This window comes from Thunnus thynnus, chromosome 19, assembly GCF_963924715.1.
Source record: "Thunnus thynnus chromosome 19, fThuThy2.1, whole genome shotgun sequence".
NCBI lineage: Eukaryota > Metazoa > Chordata > Actinopteri > Scombriformes > Scombridae > Thunnus > Thunnus thynnus.
This window is the reverse complement of record NC_089535.1, coordinates 24805606-24824948: the sequence shown is the minus strand read 5'-3', so window position 1 is coordinate 24824948 and position 19343 is coordinate 24805606. Positions and strand designations below refer to the sequence as shown.

At 39.5% G+C, this 19343-nt stretch overlaps 1 protein-coding gene across 3 annotated transcripts in view; it reads left to right on the top strand.

Annotated features, from left to right (window-relative positions):
* Nucleotides 1-19343, top strand: part of tjp2a (tight junction protein 2a (zona occludens 2)) — a 36186-nt gene that overhangs the window by 3740 nt on the left and 13103 nt on the right. The window contains exons 2-3 of one of the 3 annotated variants that reach the window (XM_067573552.1): nt 8460-8589; nt 15698-15751. In XM_067573552.1, the coding sequence (XP_067429653.1) occupies nt 8584-8589; nt 15698-15751 (60 nt within the window). In that variant the 5' untranslated portion in view covers nt 8460-8583. Of the gene's footprint in view, nt 1-8459; nt 8590-10768; nt 11046-14201; nt 14690-15697; nt 15752-19343 lie in introns of those variants that run through there. The other 2 variants (XM_067573551.1, XM_067573550.1) reach the window with 2 other exon arrangements.

Genomic DNA, 19343 nt, shown 5'->3' with positions numbered 1-19343 from the left:
TAAAACAGCCTATGAATGTCATGCTGTTGTGTGAATTATGCACAGCTTAGAGGTTTGGTCTTCTCAATGCTTTCAGACCACACGGAGCTCCTAATCTGGGCTCCTCCGACAAAGACGACAGACAGGGTGAACTTAAAAGCCCCCTCTCCTTCCTTTTTCTTCTTCTTCCTTTGTGCTGTTGTTACCCAACTTTTTTTTAAAAATAGCCGCTTGTTATTTTTGTGTCTCCCCTGCTGTGCTCCTGGTATTTTTTTCCCCCCTATGGAGTTCAGAGGGATTTCTGCTGCTCAGTGAAATCTGCAGCAGCTCTCATGGCACAACCATCCAGAGCCGTAATCCAGACATCCAAGCTGCTGGGATATAAATCCCGTCCGGAGTTTGCATTGGCTGGCAGCTGATCAAGAGGCCACAGAGATTATTTATTTATTTATTTCAAACCTCTCAGGACATGGCGGCCTGCTGTCAGCTGGTGACTCTGGGACGACAAGTTACAGACATTTAATCTGTGCTGCAGGGTGGCGCGCACGCTGGGGGATCGCACGAGTGTTCGAGTGGAGGAGTGTGCTCCTTATTAGCAGGAAGGAGTTGGAGATGCATTATGGAAGACCATTAATGACAAAAATACTGAGCGAGTGCAAAACACAATTAAACCGGGTTATTGCGCTGTAAAGAATTGTATGTTATTGAGGGTAAAAAATTTTAAAAAGCATTCACAGTTTTGTCGTGTGAAGTTCAGCTGATTTGACTTGTGGCAGCTTGTTGATGTGGTAAGCCAATCACAGCCCACCGTGAAACAAAATGGCGTGCTGTTTTTGAAATTCAAGTGGAATTTAGTCACAGTTTAACACTTGATGATTGTTGCGCATTGCATCTAGAAATGTGATGAGTACAATACATTCAAGGGAAACTCTTTAGATTTAGAAGTGTCTTAACTAGTAGGCTACCGGGATGCCCCAGAATATGCCACAATTTTTGTTTTAGTTTGTGGTAAATTGCAGTAATATTTAAAATTGCTTGTCCGCTGGAAAAATTGTCACTTTTTAAAGAACTTACTAATGAATAAGGTAAATAAGAACTAAGTGAAATAAATGGTTCGGTTTTGCTCTCTTCAGAAATGTTTCATTAGGTAATTTGGCTTGGTTGAGGTAATACACAACCCAACAACCCAGGCACAAGTTCTGTCTGACAGGACATGTTAAGAGAAACCAGAGGAAGTCTGTGCCGCTATAGTTCTAAGGAAGTTTGCTTGTGGAGAATGATGTTCATTAGACTTTGGGGGTTCTGAATTTGATTTTATGTATGTGGTGATTAGTAAAATTTTCAGTCATCCTTCCAGCTGAACCTTCTTTTTTTTTTCAGAAAAGTTGCAGGCATCTGAAAATGAGAGCTAACAGATATTCTGTTGATTGGTTGAATAAGTCTGGTGATATTCTATTTTTTTCTTAGATCAACAAATCCCATGAAAAGACCCAAACCGGCAATGAATTACTACTAACAATAATAGCGTGATATATCTTATATCTGATTATCTTCCTCCAGAGCTCTATTGTTGTTCATAAATTATTAAAAATGCATGAAAAAGCCACATTTACACCCTGTCCTTCGTTACCATGTGCATGGCCACTGCAGTTTATTTGGAGTCAAGCCCACACACATGAATATTCACTAGAGAACAAATGTGTATTAATCCGCAGCTGAAAATAGTCCATAGCAAATGCACAGTTTACTCCTGTTTAAGTAGCGTTTGCTAAAAACTGCAATGCCCAGCTGTTTTAGAAAATGACTGATCCTCTAAAAAATGAAACTACATACATGTGACCCGTTTTTTGAGATTATGTGTTCAGTAAGAAATGATGGGCTTGGGGCTGAATGCTACATGCAGGGTATAGAAGTCACACAGTATTGAGAGATAGACTAGCACATAGTTTGTTTTTATTCAGTAATGTGATGTGATTATTAAAGGATATCAAAGACCAAAATTGTTTACGACAATAAGTCTAGAATAATGTGAGCGTTTGCTTCTAATTCTTGCAATTGTAAGATCAAATTCCTCGGAATATGCCAAAGCAGCTTGAGAAAGTAGTGAGAGCAGACTTCAAATGAAGCACGCACAACATCAGGACATTGCTCTCAAAACGTGATTTGCATTCACAAATCTGTCCCTGTGCACAATCAAATCTTGAAGTGCAGATTAATTACAGCTCGGATTTGTTTAGTAGTAGTCTTGTCATTAATAAACCTCCCTAAGGGGTTATCCCTGGTGGAAGGGTGTGTGTGGATGTGAGGGTGAAGTGGATGAGTCTGTCCGGGTGTAAATGGTGAGAAAACTAAGCCTGGATGAGGGGATTATAGGAGAAGGGGGCGGGGAGCATACATGATCTGTCAGGGCTTAGTACCACAATTATCCCAGCGGCTGCAGCTGCAGCAGCAGCGGTGGTGGTGGTGGTGGTGGTGGCAGAGGCTGCGTTTTCATTAGTGTAATGTCCAAAGAAGCTCCAGAATTATGTAAGAGTGACGTGCTGTCATCGTCTCTCGGCCGGCCCACTGCCTGGCAGGAACGTGGCCATTTGTTTTCCTTTTATCCTCCCTCGCTCAGAAAAGCCAAACGGACATCTGTCAGAGTCGGCGGTAGGGGACAGGAGTCGTAGTAGCCACACCACGGGGATCTCACTGCTTCAGGTGCTGAAGCTGTTGCTCGTTGTCATGGAGAGACTGATGCATTGAAGCAGCAAGAAAGGACAAGTTTGTAGTCTTGATGATGCAGAAGGAGATGGGCGAGCATACGGAGATGTTGAATCTATTTCTGGTCTTGCACTTTGTTGGAAGATGGGCCTCTGTTTAGAGGAGTATTAGAAGATGAAGTTTAAGAAGTTCATCACGATCATGCAGGCAGCTATGGGGATTGTACCCCTGAACAAACGAGAGCTTCTGCCACCCGGCAGAAAACTGTGGCGACCCCCAGGGTGAGTTCAATTACTGTGTGTGTGTGTTGTTATCTTAAACATGCACAGGTTTTGTGCATAGTAGTAGTGCACTACATGTTATAACAACTGTTGCAGCTGTTAATTTCTAAATCCTGGCAATGTTTCAGGAATATGGTTCCCTTTAAGTGTCTTTTTCAGGAAAGCAACAGATGGATTTTGATAAATATGTTTTTAAAGGGCCTTTTCACCCACATAGACAAAAAACATATTTTCTTGATTATTTTAAGTGGTATCTAGTTGTGCAGACAGTTTCGGTTTTATTTGTCCAGATTTTGAGATGTCTTTCTTCACCTCAATACAACAGAGGTGAAAGGAATTTTGTTTGTGGTCTTCAGCTTTAAGAAATAACATCAATATTATTGTGTCTTTCCAGAAACAATTATCCATTTACTCTGGATAATCCACAGGTGGAATAGTAGAGAAATCTCAGACAGGTATCTCAAAATCTGCACAAATAAAGCCAAGAGGATACCACTAGAAGCAAATGAAAAAATGTTTTTTTAATACCTTCATTTGGGAACAGTCAACTGTAATCAAAACAAACTTTAAGTTACTTGCATAACCCCGGTTCTCAGAGTAGCATGAGTGAGATGTCTCACTATGGGAAACGCCCCTCTGCATATTCCTCAGAAGCATTTATCTCATTACACCAATCCTGATTGGTTGGTGATTGCGACGTCCATGTCGGGTGGTTCCACCTACCTTTTAAATAGCTTACTCTACAACATAGACATCATTCAAAATAATCACTTCTTCTTGTTTTGGCCCAGCAAGAAGGGTTGTCTAGTGAGACTTCTCATTCATAGTATTCGTTTTGATGTCTCACTATGGGATATGGAGACTCCTGTATTGCAAGACAAGCTTATCTCAGCAACCAGTAGCACTCAGCGAGGGCCCTGAGCCCAGTACTGCGTGAGCCACACACAGACGGATAAAAGCAGACAAAAGTGATGGGTGAAGACCAGCCCGCCGCTGCACAAATGTCCTGAAAGGAAACCCCTTTAAATGAGGCCCAGGATGTAGCCAGGCGATGAGTGGAATGAGCTTACAGGCTCGTGATGCCTGCCGTCCCTGGAATATATAAGCTAGAGCAGTCGCCCTCACAACCCAGTGAGAGAGCCATTACTTTGTAATACGTTTTCAATATAGGGATTAGCCCAGGATACAAAGAGTTGGTCACTTTTCCGAAATCTCTTAGTTCTGTCCATATAGGTGCACAAGACACAAACTGGACACAGCATGTGCAACCGCTGAGAATGTCATAAGTCAATGGGGGAGCATGAGTCAACCACCTTGGGCATACAGGCGGGGTTAGGTTTTTATGACACTCTGACATGCCCTGGGGCAAACTGAGTGCATGACGGGTGCACCGAAAGCCTGTGAATATTACTGACCCGTTAAACAGATGCCAAAGCCAGCAACAACACTGTCCTCAGAGACAGATGTTTCAAGTCAGCCTCCTCCAATGGTTCCAAAGGAGGACCAAAGAGCCCATCCAAGACCACTGCCAAGTCCCACGGGAGGGTAACCAGTGGCCTGGAAACAGGAAGGAGCCTACACGCCCCTGTCATAAAATAGCAGACCAACGGATGTTGGCCAACTGACATCCATGTGATGACATCCACCCATCAATCAGTCTTCAACTTTTAGCAGCACAGAGCTATGATTCATTATGACACACGCACTTTTCAAAGTTCAAATCAAATTCCTCCCAATGTTATGTCCCGTCTGCCTATCCTGCTTCACACGGAAATACGTCACGATATGGGAGTTAGACATTGTTAGTTATGGGAGTCTGGACATTAAATTGCCCTGACCTTCACATCACTATGGGGAAGACAGAGATGGAGAGCCTCGTTCTCCTTCTTCTTGGCCTCACATCACTGCTGCATGAAGGTCAGAGTGGTGCTGAAAATGCTGTCGGGTACAATCAGGATGTCCAAGATGTCCTCCTTCTTAGATAACTTCTGTTGTGATTTGGCGATTATATAAAAAAAATTAACTTGACTTGACTTGACTTGACTCCTCCTCGTCCTCATATTTTGGCTCCAGCACGTCTTTGAAAGCTGCACCGCAGCTATGTCCAGCTGTGAGCCCCAGCTAGCGCCACCGCATGGTCCAGCGTCCGTGTTCTTCTCCACCTTATCCTTGTTGTCGAAGACTCTTGGCAGTGAAGCAGGCACAGTGCCTGTATGGACCGATGGCCAGCCAGGCACATTCCAGCCTGAGGAACAATAACAGCAATACACCCATCAAGTGTGAAGTAGATCGGATGAACGGTTCTCACCCGCCTGCCCAGGCAGGCAGGTGTTGCTTTATAGTTGGATAACACCATCCTGTCTTCGTCATGATGTGATTCCACTGAAAGTCAATAAACATTATTAAATTATTTCTGAATTCCAGTCAAACTGGCACTTACAGTCCAACTGAAGTTAACCTGCCTTTTTTTGGTCTACTACAGCATATCTGCTCTGTAAATCACTTGTCCTGTGTTCTACTCTACTGTGTTCTGAGGAAAAAACTCAGAAACTAAAAGGGAGAAATTTACATTTTAAATTCTTTGGTTTCATGATGGTTCCCTCTAGTTTTACATTATTTTGATTAAATACCATTTCATCATCCGCTTACGTAGCTGGAGTCCTTTTTTTAATACAGCAAGTCAAATCATAAATAAAGCGATAACGTGGTGTTCTGTCACGAGCAGAGCAGATGTTCACACTGCGCCTGATAGCATCCTGCTACACAACACAAGACAACATGTCACAAGTAGCCTGCATATTTTTCCAAAAGCCTGTTTTCTCCATTTAGTAATACAAAACTATTAACAATACATTTAACAACATGTTGAAATTATTTTTGACTGCAAAAAGGGATGATTAAATGTGATTTCAGTTGGACATCAAGTGATGTTAGTTTAGTGAACTGCATCACCTGTAAGGCAGGTAAAATGTAATCTGTTGAACCTCAGTGTTCGAGTACTTACAACTAATTGAACAGAGGCTTGGTCTAAATAGTGTTGGGTGTTGTTTGAGATTTTTTGACACTAGTGCCAATACGGTACCTGAGTTTTGGTGCCAATGTAAATTGTTTCACAGAAATCCTGTGTCACAAACTGAGGCAATGGAGTTTAAAAGATGCAGGCATTTACCAGGCAGGGATGATCCACCGTTTTTGACCTGTACTATGGACTAAGAGTCAGGATATCTTGGCTTCTGCTGCATGGATTTCGAACATTCCTTTTGAAATATCTCTTGTGAGTCCCCCAAATTTATGGAAGTGCAATAGGGCTGGGTGATAAATCAAATATTATTTTCAATTACTCATTCCCTCTCGTAATGATGCTCTTGTTTTGTCTTGTGTCAGACAGGCAGAACGGAGCTCTTCCTCACAGTGCGAATGTGTCTGAATTTAACAGTCAAATGTTCAGTGGTTGAAACTGACATCTACAGGCACAGGCTACTGTTTGTTTTACTTTCAGTCAGACTTTGGATTCTATTATTTTAGAGACGAGGACACCTCGCTCCATGTAATGATCTCTCCTTTCATCCAGCTGCTCAGCACTATGCTTTCTCTGTCTGCAGCCTGTTATTGTGCACAAGCTTACTTGTAAAAAGCTGATTAGAAACCTGGTTACACATATACATGGCAGAGAGATTGGTGTTCTCCAGGGAGTAAAATCTACCTGTGGAAGCCAGGTTTCTTTAATCCCATATTCTGATTACAGAAAGCAAGTTTCTTGTTCACATGACGGTTAAGAAATCAACTGTCTGGAGAAAACATGATTTCTGTCAAAGGCCCATGATCTGTTTCTCCAAGTACCATGATGAATGATCATTTTAGTATTGATCACTCTCTACTCAACATGCATCTTAACAATTAGTACAGTAACATGATCTCAGTTATTTTTATCTAATTTATTTTTATTTATTATTTTTATATTTATTAAAAAAAATACATGTATAAAATTATTTAGTTGTCATTTTTTTTTACATACATTTTACATTTTTTAAATTTGTTTTTAAGTTGAATTATACTTAAAGTTCAAGGAAATCCACTGTTAAAAAGACAATTAAAAAAAAAAAAGTTCAATAAATGCATAATCTTTCCAAAGTCAATGAGCAATTGTGTTAAATAATCGTGATCTCAATTTTGACCAAAGTAATCATGATTATGATTTTTGCCATAATCGAGCAGCCCTTAAGTGCAATACTGAATAGTTTGAATGCCCCCTTAATGGGAACTTGGAGGTGATAGGGTACATAAACATTCAGTTAATCCGGCCATGCCCAACCCTATATCTGAAAACAAAATATTTCTTTTTTGTCTTGGAAAGAAGTGAGTTAAGTCTTAGATTACCTTAGGTGTAACCGAAGATACCAAGCCCTTCCTCGTGCTTTCACTGAATCTACAAGTCTGTGCTTAATGTGTAAAGGGCAGCAGGTTTAGTCATGCAGAGGCAATCTGCTTTCCTCACTCACAGCACAGTACTGCAGTATCTGACTGTATCCAGTCAGTCCATCTGAATGCATTAGGTACTCATTTCTGACTCACTGCCATGAAGTTGAGAAAAAAAGTTGTGTCAGCTCAGCAGAGAACACCACATGTTGGAACATGTTGTTAGTGTTCAGGTCAGAGATGCTGCTTTTGAAGGTAGACTGCAGATTATAGTATTACCTATAGTCAGTTGTATCTGTGTGAGTGTGCATGGTCTCCTCAGGTGAATCTGGCTTTACTCAGAACCGTGAACAGATGGCTTAGTTCTGTGAAACATCTAGCATCTCTGATCTAGCATTACCTTTTAAATAAAAAATGTCTGTCACAATAACCCAGAGGCCAAGGTGACGTCCTCATTGGTTTCCAAAACCCATAGTCAATTAACAATAATATAAAACTGAGAAAAGCAGCAAATCCGCACATTTTCACAGTTTCCTACCCCTGACAAATAACTAATATTAAAAGGGTTGACCCTCTGACTTATGAGTTAAGATGACAAGAACAGTAATGTCCCTGGTTTGACCCTTCCTGCCTGGTGAATGCCCATATCTTCTGTAATGCAGACTTTCCATTGAAAACTGAGATAACCCCGATGACATCGCTTTGACATCATTAGGGTTATTTCCTCAGCCTTGACAAACATCTCTGGAAGGCATTATATGACTGTGTTCACTAGCTAAGCAGTACAAAATATTAAATGTCAACCTTCCTTTATGTGTTAAGGCAATGAGGTGCCTCTTTAACATTTCAGAACTACTCTTAAAATTAAAAATTTAAAGCTCACACATGCATTGTAAAAATACCCTAATATTATGGGTAATAATGCGGTACTCATGTCACTACATGTCACACAGCTCTCTCTCAGCAAAGATCTACAGAGTATATGTGATAGGATTTAAAGGATTATTTTATGCATTATTTTTTATTAGTATGTGTAACACACTAGTAGTCAAGAGTTTGTGTTTCTCTCTGTCTACACAGGGACCAGCCTGGCTTTGACCAGACCAGCACTGACCTACTCAAATCCAACCGCAAGTTGTGTTGGTCAAGAGAAGCCAAGTACCTGTATCTGCGCCGCCTCTCTTCACGCAGCTACTCGGCTATTATGATGGTACGTTGTTTTCATGATGCTGAATGTTGATGCTGAGTTTTCAGGGTGATGTGGTGTCTCTCTACACTGTATGTGTGGTGGTGGTGTTTCAGTGTTTGGAGCCAACATACATGCACTTGTATTTCATTGGTTTTAAATATGCTAATCTATTAAAACTTAAGCATTAGCATTTATTATACTGTATTCTTTTTAATTTTGAATACAGTGACATGGAAACGTGTCATCTGTCGCAGATGTAATTTGAAGACCCCACAAGTCCATCTCATTTTGGTGATATTGTATTTTTCTCTCCTGATGAAAATTTCATGATATTTTATCTTCTGCTTGTCTCTTGACACGTTGACTATTTGGAGATATGAGGTTTAGTGACTCACTATTTCCCAGACTTCTGTCCTCTTCCCTGATTTGAATAAAAGTACGCTCTAGTGACCCCTCCTGCATCCAGGATGATGATTAACCAGAGAGACATGTCACATCCCGGAAGCTTCATTGTTTTAACGATGACACAAATTATTCAGTCTAGTGAGGCTGTTTGCATCAGAATGGCCTATTTTAAGGCCTATTTCAGTCAATGGGAACTGTTGTGATTTTACTTAGCTGATCTCATGGGATTGAATACTTCTGAAACGTTATTGTCTTTATTTCATTTGTATGGCATTGCTGCTCTAGTATTAAAAAATGTGGATAAAGTGTTGTCCCTTTTACCAGCAGAAAAGAGTCTATCATTTGTTTAAAGGGTAGATATTGAAAAGAAATAATTCAATGGTACATGGTATTAAGGATTTTGGACATTTTCAGGGTCAGCTGGTGTTCTTATCTGTGATTTGTCTCGTGCTGATAAAATACCAGATAAAGGCAGGCTTGAATGGATAGTATTACACACACACACACACACACACACACACACACACACACACACACACACACACACACACACATACAAACAAAACAACAATAGGTTATTGTGGGACAGCTGCACAGGGTTGTCTAGTTGTTCCAGACCTTTGCTTCGGCCGCTCATACATAAGAGCCTTACATTTTTCACATAGCTCTATAGCGTGTCCACATACTTTTGTGTCCTTTTGGTCTGGGGCTTTTTCATTGTCTGGGCTCCTTAGTTGCAATGAAAGGAAATCTTTATGCTACAGGATACAATTATAATTTAGACAATAGTGTGCTTCCAACTTTGTGGCAAGTTTGGGGACCCTTTCCACTGTCAACATGACAATACCCTCATGAACAAAACAGGCCATAAGGAGATGTTTTCCCAGTTTTGTGTGGAAATAACATGACTGGCCCATGACTGGCCTGCACAAAGCCCTTGACCTCAACCCCATCCAACATGTTTGGGATGAACTGGAGCACCAACTGTGAGCCAGACCTTAGCGCCAAAACATCAGTGGCCAACCTCACTAATGCCCTTGTGGCTGAATGGGAGCAAATCCCTGCAGCAAGGTCCCAACATCTTGTGGAAAGCCTTCTCAGAAGAGGGGATGCTGTTATAGCAGCATATTTATGTGCATGACATGTTTAACAATCACACTGGCGGTAATATTTGGGTGTCCAAATACTTTGAGCCATGTTGTGTATTTGCCACGGTCTGAGTAAAAGGAGGCAGGAGATTAAGAGATAGATAAATCAGAAACTGTATTTTGTCCTGTCAAAAGTGCTGGTGGTACAGCTTAGGAGTATTATGTGTATCGGTTTCATCTGTTTTGTGTTGTTGACTTTGTTTGTCAGTGCTTTCAATATTTTAAACACGCTAAACTAAATTTGTTTTTCTCTGAATATGGCCAAATATGTTTTATTCAACCTAAAATGCATTTGAAATGAATTTCTTTTATGTACTCAGATTCTTTTTATATATCTGTTATTTTCTCCGGTGTGTTGTATACAATCTGTTATTGTGCAGTGTGTCTGGGAGCCTCACAGCAGGCTCCCTAAAAATCAATGCGAATTTTGGACGGATCCATCTCAGCGGTATTAGGTTCAATTCATCTCTATACATGTATCTATAATGTTATCAACGTTTCGTTTTTGCTGATAAACAAATAAATCGTTCTGCGAAGCCAGCGAGGTTGATGTCGTAAAAACTTGTTTTAGTTTGCTGTCATTTATCACAGTTGATGTTCATCTTAAATCCCCCCTCTGCTCCCATGTTGGTATAATCTGACCCGAGCCAGGAGTACTCGGCGCTAATTTTTGCCCTGGATGTCTAAACTTAATGTTTTTAGTTAGTAAACTACGATATTTAAAGTGAAGTACACGAGACTTTTACATTTTTTACACTTTGAAAGTATCAGTTTCTTCTAAATTTTGGCCTATACGCGACCGGAAACATCAAACTAGACATATTTTAGTTATAATCTTCAACAGCAGACAGTTCAAAGTGCGTGATGCCAGTGAACGGAGGGGGGCTGCTCTCCCTGAGCAGATATGCAACTCAGTATTTCACCGTAAGTAACGTTACTTACACAGCTAAATTCAAAGTTTTGATAAATAAAAAAAGTCGACAGATAATAGCATTGGTATTCTCGTGTTACAGTGATTTTGTGTTTATGCTTTGGACTAAAAGTAGGTTGAAGCCTGTTGCCTCCTGCTGCACCTGCTGTGAAAGCTACATCAACGTTAACGGATAGTTTACTAAGTAGAAACACGGTAAAAGTTAATTTATCCAGATTTAAAGGCTGTTTTGACCCGATAAGTCCTTTAAATTTATCGGGTTTTTTTGTTTATTTGGTCAAATGGGCTTATTTGTAGTGCGCGCTGTTGTTCTTTGGTGGTCAAAACAACATTGTTGTTTCCTTTTTTAAATGTTATCCTCTGAATTTCTCAACCAGCAACAGTTTATCGTGATGGGGTCCGTAGTAGATTATAAACTCACAGCAACAAATATCCAAATTTATTAAAACGACGTAACTTTTTCAGTTAGTTTTACGTGTATTGATGTGTTGTTGTACTGGTGCCTGACGGTGTCAGTTAACGCAGCTCTGTCGCCAGTAGGCGGCAGACAAGCACAACTTTTGTGTTCAGCAGCAGCCAGCAGTATATTCAGACTGTTTATTGCTGGATTATTGGGTAGTTATGAGTTTAATCTTAATCCTACCGACTGGGTACCCGCAGACCCCAGAGGTTTACTCTTTGTCATATCTCACAGGTGATTTATTCTTTCATTCCAATTTTTCATGTCTTTGTCAATCAGTTTGTTCTTCATGGCTTCATATCATTGTTTTAATTAGTGCTTTTTAAAAATACCAGTGTACTGGCGTCCTGGGTTCATATTCGCCATGGGTCCTAATTTAAAGTATCACACACTATCAGGGGGGTTGGTGCACTCAGACAATTTGAAGGCTTTGTGGAAAGATTGTACCGGGGATAAAAGCTGCAATTTGTATTAAAGAAAAGTATGTGTTTTTGTGTTATACAATATGCAGATTTAACTAACTTTCCTAAAATATTAATAATCTGTTTTTTCAGATGCCATTAATTACATAACTAATAATGTTTTGAGAGGAAATAAGCTAACAAACAAACATTTTGCTATGATGGTTGTTTCTTACTGTAGTTTATTCGTGGGGTCCCCAGGAACCCCAGTGTGTTGTCCTTTATATGTTAAATATATTGAGATGAGGGTTAAAAGACATTTGAATTCCAGCAGGAGGGCAGACAGGGATCCTCATGTGTAAACACTGGCTGTGACACACACACTTTTCCCTCCAAGACATTCACAAACTGCTCTCAGGCAAACACATATTAAACAAAAGTATGGCTTTGACTCTATGTTACGTCTGTCTTATCTAGAAGCCAAAGATCTGTAGCTGCACAGTTAAGAACCAGCATTCTTCTTCTGCGTGTTGAAGTAGGGAAAAATATAACAGTTAGTCAGTCATATCTTCTGATTTACTGTATATAAATTAAATGGCATTTTTTTATTTGGGACTTATGTTAATGATGGCATCCTGACACATTTTGTCTACAGTTTCATAAAACATAGCAGTTTTTCTGCCTGAGTATCAGCACTGAAACCAGTATCAAAACATTTCAACCAATACTCAGTCATACTTGCAAAAGAAAGAAACTGAGAACTACAGCTGAAATTTTAATTTTAATTTTTGGTTAACAGAAAATTAATAAACAATAATATTCCTTTTTCAAGGAAAAATGTCAAACATTTTCTGGTTGCAGCTTCTTCAGTGTGAGGATATGCTGCATTTGTATTATTATAAACTGTTTTGTTGGTTGGACAAAACAAGATATTCAACATCACCTTAAGGCTCTGAGGAGCTCTGATTGGCTTTAAAACATAGTGAAAATATTTTATTATATTACCAAGACTCTAACATCCTATATGGTATAAATTCTGTTTTGGCTTGTAATAGATATTTCACCATCAAATGACATGACTATAATTATTATTATTTGATTTTTTGTCATCAAAGAAAAACCTAACAATGGGTAGGAAAGAAAAGCAATAGATGAAATGGACATGAAATTAATTTGTATAGTGGAAACATTTTTTCCTATTCAGTAATTAATTTGAATCCTATTACACAATCAGAGAATAAGAAAACAACAGAGATTTTATATAATGTTTGATTTGAATGCAGTGTTCTGAGTCGGACTAAGATCTCCAGACGCATTCCGTGTTTCTGTTTTTAAAAAGACTCGACTCCTTCTCTAAATAATTTGTTTTCTAAGTCACGTCCTGCGAGGATGACCCAGTATTTCAACTTCTCTCCTCATTAGTGGAAATGTGTTTGTGTTTTGTTATGTAATGGCCCACACTCAGGAGACTACGACTTATCCAGCAGGCCTGCCTGCAAACAACCATCACAATCATATCACATTGTACAAGAAGACAGTCTGATTAAACCGGTCTGGTCTACCCAAAGCACTTTTTCATTAGCTGCTTCTTCTTCTTCCTGCAACTGTAACTCTTAGTGCATCAAAGTCTCTTGTTGCTGCTTCCCACCGGCTAAGTAATTATCTTAGTTTCACTGGATAATGTGTCTCCTCTACTCACACAGTGTTCTCTTCTGTTACAGTTTGTTTTTGCCTTTCAGGTGTAAAGACAAATGAATAAGAAGGGAAGCAGCAGTGTCTTTATGCTTCTTATCTTTATTGATACAACAAACTCTCCACCTCAGTTGAGCATAACAACTAAATATACAAAAATACTAAATATGCATACAAACAAAATATACTAATTCTGTTGCAATCCTCAGACACGACCCTGTCAAGCTGGTGAGCAGTCGTGTGTTTTGTTGATTGTTTGGAGATTTCAAGAAAATTCTTCAGCTTTTTGTCGCACTTGATCTGAGAATAATAGTTTAATGGCAGTGCCAAAACAAAACGTTTCTATTCTTTTCTCTATGATGTTCATTCACACAGTCGTGTCAGCTCTCTGCTGTTTCCCTGCTGCTGCTGCTGGTCATCTGCTTTCTGCCAGAAGATCTTAAAAGTGGGTTATGCTAGGTGTGCTGCCAACCCAAGTTGTGCCGGCATTTCACTAAGCCTGAGCCTGAGATGTCAGAGGCACATAGATTTCACTGTGTACTTTAGTTACCAAAAAACCCCCCCAACAATTTAAAATCCCAAACACAACTCAGATTTGCACTCTGGGCATGTTTGGTGTCGGTTTGTCTTTGCAGATGTGTGAAACATCTGTAAAACTTTGAGGAGTGTCTGATATACGTTCTGGTCTGAGCGGGCATCAAGCCCAAAATGTGTTGTGTTATTTGTTTTGTTTGTGGATGAACACTCAGGAGTTTAATCACCGCGTGCCTGTGCAGGAGTTGGTGTGTTTGTATGTTTACACTGTGTGCAGACGGTGGGATTTGTGCTGAATGTAGGCCAGCAGAATCCCTCTTACGTCAAAGGCAGGCAGGCGGGCAGATGCAGGGAGAGAGCTGCTGGTGGTTGTGCAGCTGTGGCCATGGAAGAGGCAGTAGTGCACATCAGTCTGCCAGACCACCGTTGGCGGTGAACAGGGAGAGACGCGGATAGGAAGAGACGGGGAGAGCCAACGATGAAGACCATCCTCAGCCTGCACAGGAAATGGGCCCACGCGGTCAAGACCATACGCATCCTGCAGGGACTCGTGAGTGCGACTCTGCTATGATGGCTCAGATTTGATCAGATCAGTGGACGGGCAAGTGGCTCGGCCAGGCAGCTGCACCTGACTGGTTCTGTTATGGACACGAGTGTCTTTTTGTCAGTGTTGTTGTGTTTGTGTAATGGTTTGAGTTGAGTTGATCCAAACTTACAGAAAAGTAACTAGTTGTTACAAAAATGATCACTTGGGGTCAAAATTGATTTTGGTGTTTGGTAAAGGTAAAGGGTGTTGTAAATAGTTTGTCAAATCCACACCTTTTCATGGACTCAGTGGTAGATGTTTATACAGAAAATGAGGTATGATCTGTGTGTTTTCACTTTGTCTTGCATGATGGAATATTTTTGACAAAGGTAACTTTGTACTTCAATAGGACTGATACACAGATTTGAGTCATTTGTTAGTTGCTTAACAGGAAACTAATTTAAAAATAAAATTTTACTGGTTTCAGCTTCTCATTTGCAAAGATTTGGTTGTTTCTGTGTGTTTCATGCAATTGTAAATACTTTATGGGGGTTTTGACAGTCAGATTAACTGATTTAAAGACATCAGTTTGAGCTCTGGCATTTCTCATTAGTCTTGACAATAGCAAAATTGATTATTTTTTATCAAAGATGAAATGATAATAAAACTGTTAGTTGCTGCTAGAGATTGTTCTGTGTTGTCACTGTGTTGGTTGTTAACTGAAGTGAAGCAGGTATTACAGTTGAATGTTGATTTATGTAACCTGTTGGCAGGCGCTTTCATCCTTAATTATTTTGAAGTGCATTTTAAAGAAAGTTAATGGATGTTTATTTAATTTTTAATCAACACGAGTTTCTAAGTCAAACCTGTAAACAGCCCAGCAGAGGAATGTCATTGTTCTTTTGGGAGCTCCTGGTTGTGTAACAAAAGCACAGGCTAATGAACTGCCTTTGTTGTTACATCACGTAATACATTATTAATCTGTTCAGTGGAATGAAACCACCCATGGTAATCTTTCCTTTCTCTTCACAGAACCCGGTCATGGAGGAGACAGTGTGGGAGCAGTACACCGTGACCCTGCAGAGGGTGAGTCCATCTGCACCACATCTCATCTATATTATTTACATTATAGGCATAAAGCCGGGCTCTTAACCCCAGTGGTTCACACACACTGCTTTTAAATTATTAGTTTGACACATTTCAGTCAGCCAACAGTTAAAAGAGCAAAGAACGCCCAGAATACAGATGATACAGACATTCCCCTGTCCGCTTAATGACAGCCAGAGTAAACTTATGCAATCATGAAACAATTCTTAATTTTCGTTTTCAGAATTATGATGAATTAGTTTTGTCAGATGATCTCCCAATAATGAAAAACTAACACAGAAAGTTCACCTACATCAAGTTTTTTATGTCCAAATCTGAATTAATTGAAATAAAGGGGAATGAATATTTGATAAAGCTCTTAAAACCCACTGTAAGCTATTTACCCAGCACTAAACACAAAGTTAGCAACTAGACAGTGAAGACAGTTGAGCATTTAACAGCTAAAGAGAAAAGTATTTCCCTCAAGAGTTGGTGCAGACCAAAAAAGAAGTGAGGGACAGTGAATGTGAGACTTAGATTCCTCAGGTGGACACAAACATGACACCAAATGAAGGCTAGTGTTGCTCCGGGTTTGCTCAGTGTGGGGTCAGTGTTGTGTTCACAACTTGTTGCAATGCTCCCAATTGGCCAAAAACGATCAATTAATGCAGGTTTACATTCATAGAGTAAAGAAAATATATATGAGATTGATTGGTTCAATTTAAAAAAATGTGTTGAGTGAGGTTGTGCTGTATATCTGAAATACTGACTACAGCCCTGCATTTCCTGTGGTTGAGATGGCTTGAAATGATTAATCAATCAATCAGTTGACAGAAACTTTTATACAATTAGTGGCAGTTGATTGTCAGTTATCAAGCAAAAACACCAAATCTCTCAAAATATTATGATTTCTGGTGCTATTAAATTTAATGTTGTTACAAAATGAATATACTAAGAGAGAAAGGAAAAGAAAAAGGATTTTGTCATTAACCAATATTTTTCTATATCTTACCTTGGGAGATGTTTCATGTTATTCTATTTAATTAAAAAAGACAAACTTCTCAAGTGTCAAGAACTTTGCCTAAATAAACATTGGCAAAGTTCTGATTTAAATCATGAACTGTTTGATTGAATTAGTAAACAGGATTAGATCTGACCAGACATTCAATGCCAGCTGTAGGTACGTACATGTTTTCAACACTCTGAGCCACTGATACTACAAGTAATAATACTTTGTTACATTTGGATTTGTCACATTTGTTCCACATTTTGCCAGCAGCCAAGTGAATCAGGTCCCACATTGTTGTTAATATTAAACACGTGTACGACTGTGTGAGCAGAGCAAACCAGTTGAGCTTAGTTAATCACCATGATGAGCTCATTGTCTCGTGCTGCACTTCTCTGAAGCCAGAAAAGCAGATTTAGTGCAAAAAGGTCCTCTGCTTCAGGCATGTGACCCCTGACTCCCAACCCCACCACAGCTGTCACTCGCTTTTTACATCTACTTTTTGTTCTCTTATTTGTTCAGAGTCTCTTTAAAGGAGACGCTACTGCTGCTGCCCCTTTCCCTTGTTGTGTCCTCCAGAACACCTCTCACCTTGTTTAAGAAAAACACAGTCTGCAAGAGTCTGTGAGGCTTCTCTGAACTTGAAACACACGATTTATAAAAATATTCATTACATAATATAATAGTCCTCTGGTTTTTAGTTAGAAATGCTTTATTTATCAGGGACAATTCACATTAATTGACTTCATTATCATGTAAATGTACCACATTTAGCCAGATGGCTCATTTTCATCTGCATGTTGATACAAAACAAAATTGAAAAAGACAAAGGGCAGACAAACACTGAAGCACATAGAACAGGAGCATTAAAAACAAAAATTCATCTTTTATCATTTTTTGGAGCAAACATAAAAATAGACCTGCAACAATCAGTTGATTAATCAATTAGTCAACTGACAGAAAATTTATTGGCAACGATTTTGATAATCGATTAATTGTTTTTTTTGTGTCGATCAGTCTTTCTTTTAATTGCCTGGTTCCAGCCTCTTATATGTGAATATTTTCTGGTTCCTTCAGGCCTGTGTGATTGTAAACTGAACATCTGTGGGTTGCATCTTGGGCTTTGACATTTTGTAGACCGAACAACTAATCAATAAATGAGACTGATTTATTAATAACTTATACAGACAAGACTTAACGTTACAAAATATAGTGTTATATTACAGAATATAGTGTTGTAAGCAAATACACAGGCACATAACACACACAAAACATGTAAAGCAAACAATGTTAAACAGCACATACAGCATGCATGTTGAAAACAGACGATGGACAGAAGGTGAACAGGGATTTTAATGCATTTTCTCTTTAAATTAAAATCAATTTTAACTCTGTACAAATAGGCAACAAACTCAAAATGTTTGGTTAAATCAACAGATAAACTTCCTTTGTGTTATGTGTACCTTAAATTGTTCAGATTACTGGAATCAAAGCTAAAACAAACATGGAGGATATCAAGACAGAGGCAGAGATTTAAGAAGTGGCACTGTTCTGGATTTTACAGTTTAAATGGCAAAGCAAAGCTTGATATGATAAAAATGTTTATTAACTCTGACTTTGGCAAAGTCAAGTAGGTATTTTGTAATAAAGTGCTTTTATGAAGTGGGCACCACAGATATCCCAGCAACACACACACAGACACACACACATTTACAACCTGTTTCACACCATTAATCCCATCAGCAATGCCTTGACTGCACACTGGCAGGCTTCCTTGGCTTGACGGTCTCTTCTGTCATTTTTAAACCCCTTTATACCAGTGTGACATGTCTGCTTTTTCTTGGTTAGAGGAAATTCTCCAGCCTGTCGGGCTCATGAAACCTTTTCAAAAATCAGATAACGTCAAACATACTTTGTTGTCGAGCTTTAAAAAAGAAAAGCCCACAACCTGACATGACATTTTGGAGACATCTTACTGCAGCAGTCTGTTTCTCCTTACATTATTTGATTCTACGCCTAAGATTTTTATAACAGGAAGTAGGATCTTTCAAACATCTTTTTAATATTTAAGACTGTTCATGTCTTCCTCCATGTTCCTTGATTTTTGCCTCCATTCCTTTCTGTGCTCGCACTTTCACTCTCCCTCTGCCTCCAACGGCCATCTGCTGCTGACAGAAGGAAGTGGTGAATTGTGTGTTTTTTTAAGTACAGATGGAAGGGCGGGGATAAAGAGAGAGGGTCATCAAATCTCTGACCTAATCTCATCTGGGCAAACTGGAGCAGTGGCAGGTACATGTAGAACCACTCAGAGCCAAAACACATTTCCAAAGAAGCAAGAAGCCTCTGCAACTTGTGTCTGTAAATTAAGAGCACATCTTTAGTGTGTGCAGTGTACACTAACACGCACACACACTCGTACACACTTGACACTTTAGAACATTACGAAGCCAAGGATTAGCATGGATGTTAATCACACACACACACACACACACACACGATACACAGAGCTACAGACGATGAACTCAGAGACACTGAGCTGCTGCACAGTCATACATGACATGTAATCACAATTAGAGTCAAAACCCT